The sequence below is a fragment of the Lycium ferocissimum genome, chromosome 8, assembly GCF_029784015.1.
Source record: "Lycium ferocissimum isolate CSIRO_LF1 chromosome 8, AGI_CSIRO_Lferr_CH_V1, whole genome shotgun sequence".
Taxonomy (NCBI): Eukaryota; Viridiplantae; Streptophyta; class Magnoliopsida; order Solanales; family Solanaceae; genus Lycium; species Lycium ferocissimum.
In genome coordinates, this window is record NC_081349.1 from 41,398,079 (window position 1) to 41,415,808 (window position 17,730).

The 17,730-nt window shown below is 34.4% G+C and overlaps 2 protein-coding genes across 2 annotated transcripts; both read left to right on the top strand.

Annotated features, from left to right (window-relative positions):
- The first annotated feature begins 13,415 nt into the window (after positions 1-13,415).
- LOC132066358 (LRR receptor-like serine/threonine-protein kinase RGI5) lies at positions 13,416-15,148 on the top strand. Its single transcript, XM_059459681.1, has 3 exons — positions 13,416-14,431; positions 14,523-14,738; positions 14,838-15,148. The coding sequence occupies exons 1-3, from the start codon at positions 14,107-14,109 to the stop codon at positions 15,146-15,148; spliced, it is 852 nt and encodes a 283-aa protein (XP_059315664.1). The 5' UTR covers positions 13,416-14,106.
- Positions 15,149-16,226: 1,078 nt separating this feature from the next.
- On the top strand, positions 16,227-17,278 carry LOC132066953 (probable LRR receptor-like serine/threonine-protein kinase At3g47570). The gene is made up of 2 exons (XM_059460137.1): positions 16,227-16,631; positions 16,733-17,278. The coding sequence occupies exons 1-2, from the start codon at positions 16,352-16,354 to the stop codon at positions 17,074-17,076; spliced, it is 624 nt and encodes a 207-aa protein (XP_059316120.1). The 5' UTR covers positions 16,227-16,351; the 3' UTR covers positions 17,077-17,278.
- Positions 17,279-17,730: the final 452 nt, after the last annotated feature.

The window sequence follows — 17,730 nt, forward strand, 5'->3', positions numbered from 1 at the left end:
AGCGCCTTTGCGTAAATTGCGAGCTACCGGTGCGTAAGATAACGCCTTTGCTTCGACGGAGAATGCAGTGCTGGTGCATAGGATAACGCCATTGCTTCGGCGGAGAATGCAGGTGCAGAACATAACGCCTTTGCTTCAGCAAAAATTACAGTGCTGGTGCAGAAGATAATGCCTTTGCTTCGGCGGAGAATGCAGTGCTGGTGCATAGGATAATGCCTTTGCTTAGGCAAAAAATGCAGGCGCAGAAGGTAATGCCTTTGCTTCGGCGTAAATGCAGTGCTGGTGCAAAAAGTAACGCCTTTGCTTCGGCGGAGAATGCAGGTGTAGAAGATAATGCCTTTGCTTCAGCGTAAATGCAGTACTGGTGTGAAAAATAACGCCTTTGCCTCGGCGGAGAATGCAGGTGCAGAAGATAATGCCTTTGCTTCAGCGTAAATGCAGTGCTGGTGCGAAAAGTAACGTCTTTGCTTCGACGGAGAATGCTGGTGCAGAAGATAATGCCTTTGCTTCCGCGTAAATGCAGTGCTGGTGCGAAAAGTAACGCTTTTGCTTCAACGGAGAATGCAGTGTTATTGCATAGGATAACATCTTTGCTTCGGTGGAGAATGCAGGTGCGGAAGATAATGCATTTGCTTCGGCGGAGAATGCAGGTGCAGAAGACAACACCTTTGCTTCGGCATAAATGCAGTATCAATCTAGAGAGTAAAGCCTTTGGACTATGATGCAAAAGGTAAGGTCCTTGGGCCATGAAATGGTGTCTTTAGGCTATAAAGGTGATGCCTTCAGACTATGGTGCCCTCGGTGTCCTGTTGTGGAGCTAGACGGCCCAACGCAATGTCTTCTGTGGGGCTGGACGAGCCCGTGCTTTTTCTCGAAATGCGCCATTGGTGGAATTTTTTAGGGCCCCCTCAATAATTTTGTCCCAGTTTAGAAAACAGAAAAATTCTCGTACTTCCCGGGAAATGTGATGTCTCTTCTTGCTGAATTTTGAGATTTACTCAAAAATGCTGCCCCGGTTTCATGCTTCAATGAAGAAAAATGAGGATTTTTTTGTGGTGAGACCAGATGTTCATACCCTGTAGAGTTAGTAACAACACAACAACATTTGGACTGTATTTCCTATGCAAAGAATTAAGAAATATAGCAAAATCATGAATGCAAAGATCTAGCAAAAGTGAAAAATATTTTGGTATTTTTTTTAATAATAAGAATGATTGATAAAATATGCCTGGACTTCAATTGGTACCAATAATTAGTATTGTGCATAAGAATCACCATCATTTACTGTCCAACAAACCAAGATCGACTTATTGGTAATTCCTATAACTTCAAGTGGTACCTCAGACATACCTAAGGATCGACAAGATTGTTTTATTTTGTTTCAAACAAAGATTTTGAATTATACCTATCCTCATGTTTCTAGTGCCCTTACCACAAAGAAAATCCTAATTTGCATACATTCGAAGTATTTTGATTTTAGGACATTTTGAGAAGCACACTCACACTCAAAATGATGTTCAATGCATGCGATTGAGATACCATATGCTTGGCCTTTATGTAAGTATTCACTAATGTGGGAAAACCTGGAATAGGATCATGTAGGGCTTGCTGCTTGCTTGTAACGTAGGCTTTGGGGGGGGGGGGGGTAGGATTCTTATTTGGATAAAAAGTGACTAATCCTCCCTTGAGCTTTGCACTGTGTCTGTGCTTTTGACATTTGTTGTGCTTCGATGCTTGACCTTCTCTGATTTGATGTCCTTTATTTTGCATTTGCTTCGACTTCTTTGAATCTTTATTTATTGGAGCCTTTTTCCTTTTTTTGGAGTTTTCCCTTTTCTTATGAAGTTTCTCCTTTTTGTTGGAGTGTTTCTTGAAGTTTTGCTGGTTTATTTCTCCTTTTCTTTGCCTTTGCGGGGCCTTTTTGGCTCTTTTTTTTTTCCTTTTAGAAGTCGTCCTGTATGTATTTGACTTTTTGAACTTTGCATCTTTTGCTTTTTACATTGATAATTTACGCTTGAATTTTCATCTGCACATTTTTAGTGTGCTCAAGGAAGTCGGGCCAATAAAGGGATAGTGCATATAAGCACTCAAAAAGGTATAGGCTGAGATGTGGTTGTCCAAAGAAAAGGCTTCAGGCTCAAAGGGGGAATGCTAGGGATGATGTCATTTGGTAGGCTTGAAAGGAGCAATCGGATCAAAGAAGGCCTACGATCCTTTCCCAAACCAAGTGTAACTCAGGATTTCGCCTCAACAAACACAACACAATGCAATTGAATTTTCAATCTAAAGCTCACCCCACAATGCACATGAAACAATGAGGTTTGTTTCGTTCTTATCCTTAGATGCATGCAAGAGAACTTTTCAAGTGTCACTAAGGTCGAGTAAGAGGTACCAAAAGAATATATGGTTTACCATGAAGTCAGTCCTCTCTATCATACCAGTTCAAACACTTATCTCTTTCTTATGCACACTCCTAACTATGATGGTACCAACCAAGTCAAGGCTTTTATTATCATTTTTTTTTTGTTGCATATATTTGATTTTTTTAAAGGGATATACAATTTTTTTATTTTTAAAAATAAGTGATACCGAACCCAAAAAGGGCTGCCTACGTATCCCATCAGAATGAGAATCAAGTGTGCGTAGTTTGTGAAGATATGGTATAAAATGCGTGATTAAAAAAAAAAATCTATTAAAGAAATTTAAATCCAAGAAAATCAAAGATATTTACTGAAATGAAAATATGTACAAAAAGTAATGCAATAATACAGAAAACTCGCAAGATATTTTCTGAATTGAATAAAAATACAAAAATTAAAGCAATGATATAGATAAACTCAGAGTGGACGTCTTATAAATTTAGAATCTGTCGACATCTCCAAAAGCATATGTCTACAAACATTATGACAATCATGTTAAAGCGATAAAGTAATGAATGAGAGAAAGTGAAAGAATAAAAAAGTGAGGATGTATAGCCAAAAGATGCTTCCAATTATTTTCGAGGACTGTATGGGATCTCCCGACTATTTTCAGGACCAGGTATTGATCTCCCTATTGCCTTTGGTGACCTATTGTTGTTCCTCCCGCAGAGGAATTTTTTTAATTTTGGGAGGGGTTATTGGTTCGGGCAGACTCGGGACTCGAAGCTTTTTGTCCTTTATTTTGTTTAAGTTTTGAGCTTTTTGCCTGCTATCCCTCGAAAAAGTCCCTGCAAAAGAAAAGCACTGACTTGTATTGAACCATTAAATTTTGGAAAAAAAAAAAAAAAACTCAAACTCACATACCATAGTTCTGTGGCCTACGACATTTAGGAGGTGTGAAGAAAGACTTATGTCCCGGATTTCAAGACTAAAGATGGATGGAAGTTTTAGAAAGGCTGGCATTGCTATTAATGGGAGCTAGACTTGAGAGATAATTTACTGATGCATTTGAAGACATTTGAAGGGTTGAGGGTGTCATTGAACTACACCAAAAGAAACTGCCCCACTTTTAAATTTGTGGGAATTTATTTTGAAATAGTGGAAAATCGCACCCTTATGTAGGGTTGTCTACGTGTTTTGTCAGGACAAGAATCAGGCCAAAACGTAGTTCGAGAGGACGGCTAGAATTAAAAGGGAGTATATCATGTATGTATAATCATGATTGCTTGGGACATGCCATGGCTTTAACAAAATGATACTTTTAGGTGGGTGTATGGAGATTGAAAATTTTGAGCAAGAAATAAAAAATAGCATAGTGCATGGATGACTCCTAAAGGATGAAAATTTGTGAAAGCATGAGAAATAATAAAAGAGTATGTTATTGTCACGACCCGACTAGGGGCCATGACGGGTACCCAGAGCTGACTACCGAGCACCTATCATTAGGCTACATCATACTCAACCTGAACATATAAAATCTCCAAAGCAACCCGTATCTATATACATAAGCCCTCACGGCTAGAAAAATGATATACAAAAGTACGATGACATCATCATGGGACACAATTTACCCACACATACGTATCTACGAGCCTCTATTAGAGTACTAGACATAAGGACGGGACAGGACCCCCTCGTATCCAAAATATATACACAAAAGAATATGAACATAAGTAGCACCTCCGGAATAATGGAGTGCTCTTGTGAATCTGCTGATAAGCTCCTACGAATCCACACCGTCTCCCTGTCTACCTGTAGGCATGAACACAACGTCCAAAAAAAAAGGACGTCAGTACGAACATTGTATCGAGTATGTAAGGCATGACTAGTAATAGCATAATAAAGAAACAATGAAACATGAGCTGAAGATATGACATGCTTAACCTTTAAAGGAAAACACATGTATGCATATCATATATACCATCATCATTAACCCGCGTCCGGGTAACCATCATAACGCCGCCCACTAGTGGTGTCATGTCCGGCCCTCTAGGCACGGTGTAATCATAAGCAGCCCGCATTAGCGGTGACAGGTCCGGCCATATAGGCACGGTGTAATCTCATCATCATATACATCTCATAAAGCATGCATAAGAACTTAAGACAAACTATAACTCTATCGGGGTGACGTAAGGTCGAGAACCCCCGATTCCATTATGGAGTAGTCATAATCATCCTGCCTCACCTTGAAGGAACTAGCATTATAAGGTGAGTGTAACAACAATAAGTATCATCAAGGAATCATTAACTTCATAAGAATATCATATCATAGGCTTTGGAATCTTTAGACATAGACTCATCATCATTATTATTCATATTCGTAACATAGCATAAGCCTTAGAATCTTTATAAACTTTGACTCGTATTTTCCGGAATGTAAGAAGGTCATGGAGAATAAGGATAGTCATGTCATAAAAATCATGCCTTAGAAAAGAAGGGACTAGCCTTACATACCTTTACGTTTCGCTAACTTTATCACTTGAACGCTCCCCTCCAACATTCACGTTTCTACATTCAAGGGAGTTCGTACTAAAATTAGATAATCGATAACATAGGTATGCTTGAACTAAAGCTAATGAAAATTGGGCAGCATCTCCTTTGTTTCTACAACCTTCTCCATATCATATAACAACTCCCAAACATCAATAATAACATTCATAATCTCATAATCAACAATCTTCATCAACCATACATTATTCAATTCCCCCAATTCTATTTCAAGGTCATCCATAACCATGGTCATAATACAACATTACATTCATCCTCCTATAATGTTTCTCCCATGTTCTTAATATCATTTATAACAAGATTATACTCATAACATCTCAAGAATTATGATTCATGTCAACTACTATTCAAGAATACCATATTTTCACACTTGAGCTCCATGTTCCACTTTCTTCCATAATCTAAGTCTTTCAACCATTCGATATGCTAAAAACATGTAATGATTATGAAACTCACCTTTGATTGTGTAGGAGCAAGTTTTGGATGAAAATGCTTCACTTGAAGAAAAACCCTAGCTTCAATCCAAAGAGATTTCTTGACTCTAGCAACCCCTAAGAGCTTCCTTACACTTGATTTCCTTGAATTAATGATATTGCTCCTTGATTTCCCTTGGATTCTTGAAAATGAAATGTGTGGAATGTTCTAGAGCCTTGGAGAGAAGTGGAGAAGTGTGGAAAATGAAATTAATGAAGTGGGAACATCATTTTATGCTTGAAAATAACTCAGCCCGACGGGACTTTTACGGACACTTATACGGTCCGTATAACATTATACGGTCCGTATAAGTGACCGTACTTCACCATCAGAGAAAACAGCATTTCTATTAGGTGTTATACGGACCCTTATACGGACCGTATAAATGGCCGTATAACCCCACCTTTCTGAAATTGTTTCCGTCATTTGTTTGATCTCCAATCCTTATGGAATCTCCTTAACACTTGTTTAACACTTCATTAGCAATCTAAGGAGCATTATAACTTTTCCTCAAGACGTCATTAAATCAACATTAGCTCGGTACTTTCAAACCCTTTTAAACACGACTTATACTTTACCTTCTTCAACGAACTTTCTTCGCTTACCTCAAACGTCTTTGGAATCTTAATTAGAACGCTTTAGTACTACTTCTTAATTATAGAAACATCGTACATTTCTCACCGTGCGTTAGTCTATCTACCATGCGATGACATGAAATTTTCTGAGGTGTAACAGTTATTGATGTTGCAAGAATGAAAAAAAAAAAAAAAAGGTAAGATGGTGGAGTTCTAGCGATGACATGATTATGATTGGTGGTCCTAAAATCTAAATATGAATTTGAGTATTTTACAAAATTCAAGGTTCAACACAAGTCAACCAAAATAGTTAGATAAAGTGACTAAGGTAGTGGAAAGCAAATAGCGACAATATTTATTTAATAGAGAAAATAAAAACTATGTAACAAATGAAGAGTATTTGGAAAATGAAAAGAATGTTCGAAATAAAGGATAAAATTCAACCTAGCTAAAAACAACTGCAAAATAGAATGTACAGTAACCTAGAAATTCTAAGAGTAGTTTTATCTAGATAAAATGTTCTCGAGCGGACTACTTGAGTGAGAAGGCCACGCGGTCACATGAAAAAATTTGGACACCCCGCACATATGCCATCTTTAATAAAATTTGAGATTCTAAAAGAAATTTGCGGGTACCCAAAACACACCTAGCGTACGCGTGTGATAGTGCGAGTTTTCCAGATTTGGAAGAAGTATGAACGGATTGACAATTCATATAAACCGGTAACACATATGAATACTAATATGAAAGCACAAAAAGATAGCAATTAAAGAGAAATAGTAAAAGGAAGATGCATAATTTACAATAAAGTAAAAAATAAAAATAAAAATGGTAAATAAAACTTGTTAGTCAAAAAAGGACAATGATAAAGTGTATGAAAAAAAATAGTAGATATGTACTTAAACAAATAAAGGAACAAGGAGAAGGATATGCATGACTATTAAAATAATTACAGGCAAGTAAACAAATAAACAAATACTCAAATAAACACAAAATCCCTCAAACAACAAATTGAGTCCATTGTGGTTAGAACCTCCCTAGCAGAGTTGCCATGTTGTTGCAAGCTATTTTTACCAAGGCTAAATAAAGTACAACTTATGAAGCTCTAAAAGGATTAATTATGTACAGAGTCGCCACCTAGCATTTAAGGTATATTAGGGTACCTATAAATTATCAATGTATGCAGCTTAAAACTGATCTGTGAAAATAAGTGATATTCTAGGTAAGGGTTCAAATTATTCCGAAGGAAAGGTGTTAGGCATCCTTCAAAATCCACAAAATGTGGTTCCCGACTGGACCTGATTTAGTTACATGAGGGATGTACTAAAAAAAAATTGGTTATTATATACAAAGAATTATAAAATAATCGAATAATAAATGTGAACGTCATGTAGTAAAATGTGAATATATGTGCATGTATGAAAATGTATATATATAAAATGACAAATAAGTAAAGTATAAAATTATTGTATTTGTGAACAAATATATATAAGAATAATCTTTGAGTTTTTTTAAAAGAATTTTAGAATTCTAGAAAAAAATAAAACTTATGATTAATAAATGATATAAGAGAAAGCTCGTAAAAATGACTTAAAGAATGAAAGTTGATCTATAGAGATTAAGTAGCTAATGAAAGGATTTAATTGAAATTTAAATAAAGCATAGAAAAGGACGGGGAATAAAAATGTATAATTAAGTGACTAATCAGTATTAGCTAAAAGAATCAATTGGTAACTGATTGACCAACCAACTTAGCATAAAAGGGTTTTATTAAAAATATATGACTGAGTATAATGCCCTTTTGTTGCCAAAAGGCATAACAGGTTTAAAGGGTATTTACAAATATTCAAGAAAATTAACTTAAAAGCATGACTTTAGTAAACAAAAGTAAAATATGCAGTGCCGAGAATATTAACAAATATGAGTACAATATTATAAATAAGATGTGATACAAATAAGATAATATGAGTAAATGTTTTGCTTTGAAATAAAATAATAACGGCCTACGTTAATTTGCCTAAAACCCGTTGTAAACTTTAAATCACATAAGCAAAGCTTAAATATATAAATACCACCTTCCGACACCCCAAAAGTATAATTTTTCAATATGTTTTATACTTTGTACAATTTTAATTTTTCAATATGTTTTATAATTTGTACAATTTTAAGAACGCATAAGTATATACAAACGGAGAATCAAAGAATATCTTTGAGTTTCTTTCGAACATATTCTTCGGAAAGTAACTCCGGATACCTGCATAAGACTTAGTAAAATTATTAATAGTGGATAAATATTAATCGAAATGATAATAAATATACATTGCGATCTAAAATATAAATCTGTCTTATGTGCATGGGAGGCCTCGAAAATCGACGGAAATTTCTTCATCGGCCAAAATATATTATTTGTTTTTCTAACTCACAAAAGAAAAGCAATTAGTAGAAAATTGATGAACAAACACCCAAAATGAAATAAAACAATACATCAACCCAGCATAGTTCACCGAAGATTGAGATTTGTTTCCTTCAGTTAGGTAGTGGTGTGAGAGCTCCTTGAGCAAAATAAATGGGGTTGGAAGTGCTAAGCAAATAAAAAGGAGAAATAGTTTCTCCCAGAATCAAAGAGAGGAGAGGAGTTTGCGAGTACGAGAAAGGGAGAAAAGTGAGAAAGTCTTTTTTTTTCTAAACAAAGAGGCACGAAAGAGTTTTAAAAAGAAAGATCAGCATAGGAGTCCGCAACTTTTTTAATCCAAAAAGTGTCAAAAGGCACTAAAATATCCCACTAAAAAAAAAAGTAACCAAACTACGCAATAGGACCAAACTGCAAATTTACAATTAAGTTCTATTGCGCACTAAATTAGTGCGCAATAGATTTTTTTTTTTTTTTTTGTACAATTTTAAAGTTCTCAAATTCACATTTTTTTAATACTTTGACAAAAGATTAGTCATGTTTCAAAACTCCGAAATATCAATATTTTATATAGAACTTGATATCTTTTTTTGCGGACAACAATGTTGGCTCATTACATCAAGTATACCTAAATGTTTGGATCGTCGTTTTAGGGGTTGTAAAGTGCCCCGAAGTAAGTTTTGTTTGTTTGAATCTTGTTATCTTTAGGTTTAAGTGTTTTATTTTATAAGGTTTTGATTTAAGTGTCTTATTATTTAGTCAAGGCATTACTTTGTTTCGAATATATAAATAAAAATATTATATTAAAAAATAATTTATTTAATACAAGAGGTTCAAAATAATTCAAAAATACAATAACAAAATAATATCCCTTATCATGTCCCTCCACCAAGGTTCGATCCCTAGTGGTTGAGGTAAAAAAAGTAGTCAAATAGCTAGATCATCAAGCCAAGTAGGCATTTAACTAATATACAAACACTTTATGTTTTATAGTGTTCACTAATGTTGTTTATCTTGTTTTATCAAATTGAATTTCCTACATTGAAATTGACATTCAAAACATCATCACCACGGGATTTCCATCTTGAAATCTACTTTTTATCATCGCATTTTTACCAAGGAAGAATGAAAATTGTGCATCAATTTGGGGGAAAATTCAAATTGAATGAGATAATGGGCCTTTTTTGGAAAATAGGCCTGGCCAAACCGCCTTGAGGCAGCTTGACCCGCTAGATCTCGAAAAAATACCCAAAATAAAAAAAAATCACGTAAAACGGACATCCGAGCGCAAAGTTATGACTGTTTAAAGTTTCATCAATTTACAACTAATTTTTCTCCCTATACTCCTTAAAATAAAATTGCCTTGACTAAAAAAAATAAATTAAAACTTAATAAAATAAAACACTTATAAAGTATAACACTTAAACCTAAAGATAACAAGTCACCAAACAAAACTTACTTCGGGGCACTTTACAACCCCTAAAACGATGAACCAAACGTTTAAGCCTACATTATTGTTCGCAGAAAAAGATATCAGTTAAAACATTGATATTCCGGAAATGCCGTGGTAATGAAGTTTTGAATGTCAATTTCAATGTTGGAAATTCAATTTGAGAAAACAGGATAAATAGCATTAGTGAACACTATAAAACACAAAAAGTGTCTACATATTGGTTAAACCTAAAGATAACAAGATTCAAACAAACAAAACTTACTTCGGGGCACTTTGCAACCCCTAAACGATGATTCAAACATTTAGGTATACTTGATGCAATGAGCCGACATTGTTGTCCGCAAAAAAAAGATATCAAGTTCTATATAAAATATTGATATTTCAAAGTTTTAAAACATGACTAATCTTTGGTCAAAGTATGAAAAAAATGTGAATTTGAGAACTTTAAAATTGTACAAAAAAAAAAAAAAAAAAAAAAAACCTCTATTGCACACTAATTTAGTGCGCAATAGAACTTAACTGTAAATTTACAGTTTGGTCCTATTGCGCACTAATTTAGTGCTCAAAAGGTAGTTTGGTTACTTTTTTTTTAGTGGGATATTTTGATGCCTTTTGATACTTTTTGGGTTAAAAAAGTTGCAGACTCTCAGCAAAGTCTTCAAAGTTACATAAGAGGGCAAAAAGTTAGGAGCAAAAGTCTTCAAAGTTAGAAAAAGAGTGTCAGAGAATTTTGAAAAGGAATGTGTGATTTGATATCACAGATAATTTAACCAAAAATGTAGGAATTAATTGTGTTTGCGATAAACTCTTCCGATTTTACAGATTGTATTAAATTATAATTAAATACATATAAGAAATGTAAGTTTGATATGCAATTAAAATATGTAAATAAATATGTGATTGTTATTTACAAAATACATTGTGTTGTAAAGAAATTAAAAAAAAAATCTAATTATTTACTGAAATAAAATTGCAGTGTTGCGCAGTGTATGTGCAGATGACTGTGAAAAAGTAAAGATTATCAAAATTAATTTAAATGAAAATAAATTGATAAAAATTCTAATATTTCCATAAATATGGATAATTATCAATAAATTGTGTTAAAATTAAAAAAAAAAAGTGTAAAAAGTTGTATTTTGTGCCATTTAACGATTGGGATCATTGAGACGTTAATTTCAAGCACGATGAGCCAAAATTGGGTGTCAACAATTGCCTTCAGAAAGATACATTAAATTTAAATTTAAGTCCCCAAAGAAAATATAAATCAAAATAAAGAAAACAAAAAAATTAGAGGGGGTCAAACTTCTTGATATTTGTCTTTCTGCTAAACAGGATAGGTTGAATTCGTAATTCAGTGAGATGTTTTTTATAAATGAGGCCGTGGGAAATTCTTTTCTTTCAACCTTGTTGTGATATAGGGAGTCATTCTTGTTTTCTCTCTCTTGGAAAGCTACTAGTTAACAAAGGGGATTGAGATTCGTCTCGCCCTAGAACACCAAACAGGAATTAAATTTTGGGCCTTCATCTTTCCGTCAAACCAGAACGAGAGCCAATCGGGTTAATATCCTTATTTCAAAGTGCTATAACATTCTCAAGTTAGTCGATCGGTTTCAAGTCAAATAAGGAAAACTAATAGATTCCACCTCTAGAAAACGTCCGATCAAACTAGTTTATAATTTTTTTTGGCTTATCTATATAATTGATAAGCATAAAAATGCTTATAAGCGAAAGTCAATCATAAGTTGGCCTCCCACAGGCCCCAACTTATGGTTTTACGGCTTATAAGCACTTTTAGTTTGACCAAACCTTTTACTATATTATTTTATCCTAATATCTTTTGTAAAATGTTCTTTCTAAAACATAAATTTTCAATTTTCTCTATTATATTTCCCGTCATTCACCCTTTTTCTATTTTTGTAAAAACACTTTTAAATTTGTATTTTTTCGAAATAGCTTTGAGGACACTTTCATATCTCTAATAGAAAAAAGTGTTTATCAACATTTTTTTACCAAATATATTAACTGCTTATTATCAATTTTAAAACTTTTATCCAAACATTTAACTACTTGTTTATAAGATCAGCTTCAACACCTAAAAATGCTTTTCAGGACATGATACTTATCAACTACATTTAATCAGCTAACCCAAATGAACTGTAAATGCAGTTATAGAAATATAATAACCTAAAGATAATGACAGTTGAAAAAAATAAGGGTTTCTAGTTGGTAAGAAATGAAGCACAAGTAATCCAATGCTTCCTTCCTCTTCCTGAATCATCACTCTAGAAAAAGTTGGCAATGCAACTCTCAATTTTCTTTTTCACTGTTTTAGGGGGATCAATCACAAAAATGGTGGAAACAGTGATGGCTTGTAAAACTGCTTTAATAAGAACACCTAGAACCCTTGTAAGACAATTATTTTCCTTTGCCCTCCTTGTAACCTTTCAGTGATCTTGGTCACCTTTTTTCTTCTCCCAAGTAGATTGGACATTCAAGATATTTAAAAGAGTTAATGGACAAAAACACACCTAAACTATAACTATTTCGCGAGTTTCATACATCAATTACCCATTGTTGTCTTTATCTACCTAAACTATCACTCCATTTGTATTAACACACCTCGATGCTTAGTTGGCCAAATATTTGTTCCCAATCGACAATAGGCGTGTGGAGACCAACTCAACAAAAGGTGTGTTTTAATACAAAGAGAGTGAAAGTTTTTGCAGGTAAATGAAACAATGGATAGTCGAGGTATGAAACTAGCGAAAAGATGATAGTTTAAGTGTTTTATTTTTATTTTTTAACCATTAACTCTATTTAAAAGGGAAGTTGCTGTTGTTATAGCCAACTATTTGGTTTAATTCCTCGATTGTATCAGCATAAGTGTTTGGAGCCGCCAAATAGCTAGAGAGTTGCCATTACCTGAGGAAAAAAGAATATTATCATCAGCATAGCATAACGATAATTGGGCATATTTTATGAACCAAAGTAATGAATAAAATCCTTTTTTGAGTTAAATTATTCATCATTATTGAAAGTAATTGACTGGAAAAAACAAAAGGAGAAGGTGAAAATTGCCAAATTTGCAAGACTTGGTTGGTTGTTGGTCTAGTCCTCAGGGCCCACATGACTTGGAAAATTTCTCTAAAACGAGTAGCTTTAATACATGATAATTCCATATGAGGAAATTAAGGCAAGTTAGGTAACCAAGTAAACTGAAGATGTATTAATATTGAGACACTAGCGCAAAGGTAACACTACTTCTCACCACAATTCTAGAGAATATGAAAGCAAGACTTGGATGACTTGCACAAGTCTTTGGCTTATTAGAGGAATTTTTGCCACCATATTTACAATTCAGATTGAAACGTGCAAGACTTGGTTGACTTGGTGATATATATTAGTATTGATATGACAGAATGAATGAAGAAAAGTATTTTTTTTCCTTTTTTCCTTAAAAGAGATTAGAATGAAAAATCTCCTAAAAATATAATTTAAAATCATGAAGACCAAAAGGGAGATCTCATTGCTATTTATAGTCTCAAAAACACAGGTTACTAGCCATACCATCTTAACCCTCGTGTTGCTTCACTATGTTATGGCTAGTTCAGCCATGACTCATACGAACATTACCACTGATCAATTAGCTCTTCTTTCCCTAAAATCCCAAATCATTTCGGACCCATTTCACTTCTTGGATGAAAGCTGGTCTTCAACCATTTCTGTTTGCCATTAGGCTGGAGTCACTTGTGGCTCTCGCCACCAAAGAGTGAAGTCCTTGAATCTTTCCAACATGACTCTTATAGGCAAAATTCCACTTGATTTTGGAAACCTCTCATTTCTTGTTTCTCTAGACTTGGTAAACAACAGTTTCCATGGCAATTTGCCTCAAGAAATGGCACGCTTGCGTCGGCTTAAGTTTCTTGATTTAAGTTTCAACAACTTCAAAGGGGAGGTTCCTTCCTGGTTTGGGTTTTTACACCAACTTCAAGTTCTAAATCTTGGAAATAACGAGTTGCCATCCCTTCTTCATTTTCTAATATTTCTACACTTGAAACTTTGAACCTGAGATTCAATTCCATAGAGGGTCAAATCCCAATAGTGATTGGAAGTCTTATAAACCTTAGAAAATTAAACTTGAGGGGTAACAAGCTCATAGGCTCCATTCCTCTATCACTCTTGAATGCCTCAAGGTTGGAGGCTTTAGATATATCTTTTAATTCACTTCAAGGAAACATTCCAGAAGGAATTGGCAATCTACACAACATGAACTGGTTGTCCATATATAATCAGCTTACAGGTTCTATACTGTTCAAAATTTTCAATATTTCTAGAATCGAACTCATTGCATTTTCAGGAAATAGCTTATCAGGAAATCTTCCCAATGGTTTATGCAATGGTCTCCCAATACTCAAAGGGCTTTATCTATCTGCAAACAAGCTTTATGGTCATATGCCTACAAGCTTGTCAAATTGTTCAGAACTTCAAATATTGTCTTTATCACTAAATGAGTTTGATGGACCAATACATAGTGAAATTGGAAGATTGAGTAACTTGCAGGTATTGTATCTCGGATCTAACCATTTCACAGGTATGATCTTGTATTATCTTATGTATGATTGTAGTATTGTTCCAAGTTATTTCCACAAAAAAAAAAAAAAAATATTGCACATGAATTGCAGGGATAATTCCACAAGAAATTGGAAATCTTGTTAATTTGGTGCAGTTAGACGTGGATAGCAACCAATTTACCGGCTCTGTCCCGGCCTCCATATATAATATCTCCTCACTACAAATTTTATTTCTATGGGGCAACAATCTCAGTGGATTCTTACCACGGGCGATTGGCAACTTAACCAAGCTACAGGCTCTAGAACTTAATGAAAATATCTTTACTGGTACGTATTAAAAGTGAAAGTAAAAAAATACAACTTAGACTATATTGAACTAATTAGGTAAATTCACTAGTATTCCTTCTTTGTTCATGTGTTTGACAGGTGAAATACCCAAAGAAATAAGAAATCTGGTGGAGTTGGAGATACTTAATCTTGGGTTTAATAGTTTTAGTGGTTCACTAGCAATGGAAACCTTCAACATATCAGGGCTGAGAATACTTGCTCTTACACTCAATAATCTATCAGGAACTCTACCATCAAACATATGTTCCTTCTTACCCAACATTGAAGTGCTTAATTTGGTTGGCTTGACCAATCTTGCTGGGACTATACCTCATTCTATCTCCAATTGTTCAAAACTTACTATTCTAGATCTTACATCATTCCCTCAAATGTTTGGAGAAACAATTTAAGGATCGACTCATCGTTAAGCTTCCTGACTTCCTTAACCAATTGCAAAAATTTAACATATCTTTTTCTATATTTGAACCCTCTAAATGGCATGCTTCCGGTCTCTACAGGGAACCTCTCCACATCTCTTATCAGGCTTCACATTTTCGGATGCAAAATCAAAGGGCTCCTGAAGTTCTTAAGCAACTTATTAGTCCGGTTGGATCGATTCCCACATCAATTGGCAACTCTTAAATGAAGCAACAAGCTTATTTGGTGATAATCTTTGTAAGTTGCAGGGTTTGGATGATATTTACTTGGGTCAAAATCAACTTTCAGGATCTCTTCCTTATTGTTTAGGGAATGTTACTTCGCTTAGGACGATATATCTGGGTTCCAATAAATTGAGTTCCAATATACCAACAAGCTTAGGGAATTTAAAAGATCTCGTGGTTCTTGACTTGTCGTCAAACAACATACCTCCGGAAATTTAAAGGTTGCACACCGATGTCTTCATTCAATTCTCAAATGAAATTCCAAAAGAAATTTGCAAAATGTTTTCATGAGATACAACAAGGTATGTATCTATAGGTAGCAACATGGTAGGTTTGGAATTCCTAGACCTTTCTCATAATAATATATCGGGAATCATTCCCAAATGTTTGGAGAAACTTCATTATCTCAAGTATTTCAACGTTTCTATTAACAAATTGTATGGTGAAATACCCTCATGGGGTCCTTTCAAGAACCTCTCCAGTCAGTTTTTCATCTTAAATGAAGCATTATGTGGTTCTACAAGATTTAAGGTCCCGCCATGCCCCACTTCATCAAAGCATAAACCAAATGGGAAAAAAATGCTAGTTCTATTTCTTATACTAGGAATTGCACTTGTCTTCATTCCTATTACATTTGTGTTTGTATGGATAAGGTATGTAAGAGGTAAAAGAGCTCCTCAACAAGCTGATTCATTGTCCATCGCAACAATAAGAAGAATTTCATACTATGAACTACTCCAAGCAACTGATGCGCTTAGTGAGACTAATCTTGGTTGCGAAAGTTTCGGAAAGGAATTATTAGAAGTTCCTATTGCGACAATGCAATTGGAAGCGGCATTCAAGAGTTTTGACACAGAATGTGAAGTTTTACGCAGCCTTCGCCATAGGAATCTCGTAAAAGTCATCACTAGTTGTTCCAACCTTGATTTTAAGGCTTTAGTGCTCGAGTATATGCCTAATGGGAGTCTTGAGAAGTATTTGTATTCGCACAACTACTTCTTAGACATCATGCAGAGACTAAGCATAATGACCGATGTTGCATGTGCATTGGAATATCTCCACCATGGGTGCTCGATGCCTGTGATTCACTGTGATCTGAAGCCTAGTAATGTATTGCTGGATGAGAATATGGTTGCCCACCTAAGCGACTTTGGTATTTCAAAACTGCTTGGTGAAGATGAAAGTGATTTGTACACTAAAACTTTAGCAACATTGGGTTATGTTGCACCAGGTATGTCTTTTGTTTTTTCTTTGAACACTGATTTTCCCTTCTTTTATTTTTCCACTAAGAAATTATGTTACATTTTTTAATTAAGCATCGTTTGGATGTAGAGTATGGATTGGACGGATTGGTTTCAATAAAATGTGATGTATATAGTTATGGAATCATGTTGATGGAAATATTTACAATGAGAGAGCCTAATGGTGAAATGTTTGAGGGAGATTTTAGTTTGAAGCAATGGGTGAGTAATTCACTCCCAGAGGCAGTAATGGATGTTGTAGATGCCAACTTGTTAACATCAATGGATAATCGCTTAGAGAAGGAGCTAGATGTTATGGCATCAATCATGAGAGTGGCACTAGATTGTTGTGTTGAATCTCCTGCAAGAAGGACAAATGTGAAAGAAGTTGTTGGGATGCTACATAAGATCAAGATTCAACTTCTTTCATGTTGAGCATGCTCCTCGAAACTTTTGTTCCAAATCCCTTGTTTGTCGCAAATATTTACTAAATTTTTGGATTTATGTAAAGATTGCCTTTTTTGTTTTTGCATTTGGTTGTACAACATTTTGTTTTCACTTTAGAAATCCTAATTGTAATGAATCATAATATTTCCTCTTTAAATCAATGTCACAAATTGGTGGATATCACAATTAAGAGAGGAAAATAATTCTTTCTATTTCATGCTTTTTGGGTGTCTTCTAAACATGGTAGCACATTCTAGCTGTACAGTTTGTCACGACTCCTCTAGACAAGTCCAGAGTTGTATTGTTTTGTTAATTTTTTTTTATTTTAAATAAATTAGGCGTATGCATAAGGGGCAATATACAACTAGCAGGCACAAAATTTCCATAATAACCTTACAACTTTATGCATGAGTATTATTCGTTGGACCAACTTCTTCCATTATGTTTTAGCATATCTGGAAAAAAAAATTGTGAGATTAGAAACATTATAGGGCATCAATTATAGGCATTTTGGAGGAACTATTTTTATAGTTAGAGAGTTCCATAAGTAAATAAATCTAAGACTGAGTGTTTTCTTATGATGTCTCAAAGTAGACTAAGCACCTATTTTTTTTTTTAATTGAGAAAAGCAAATAACAAACT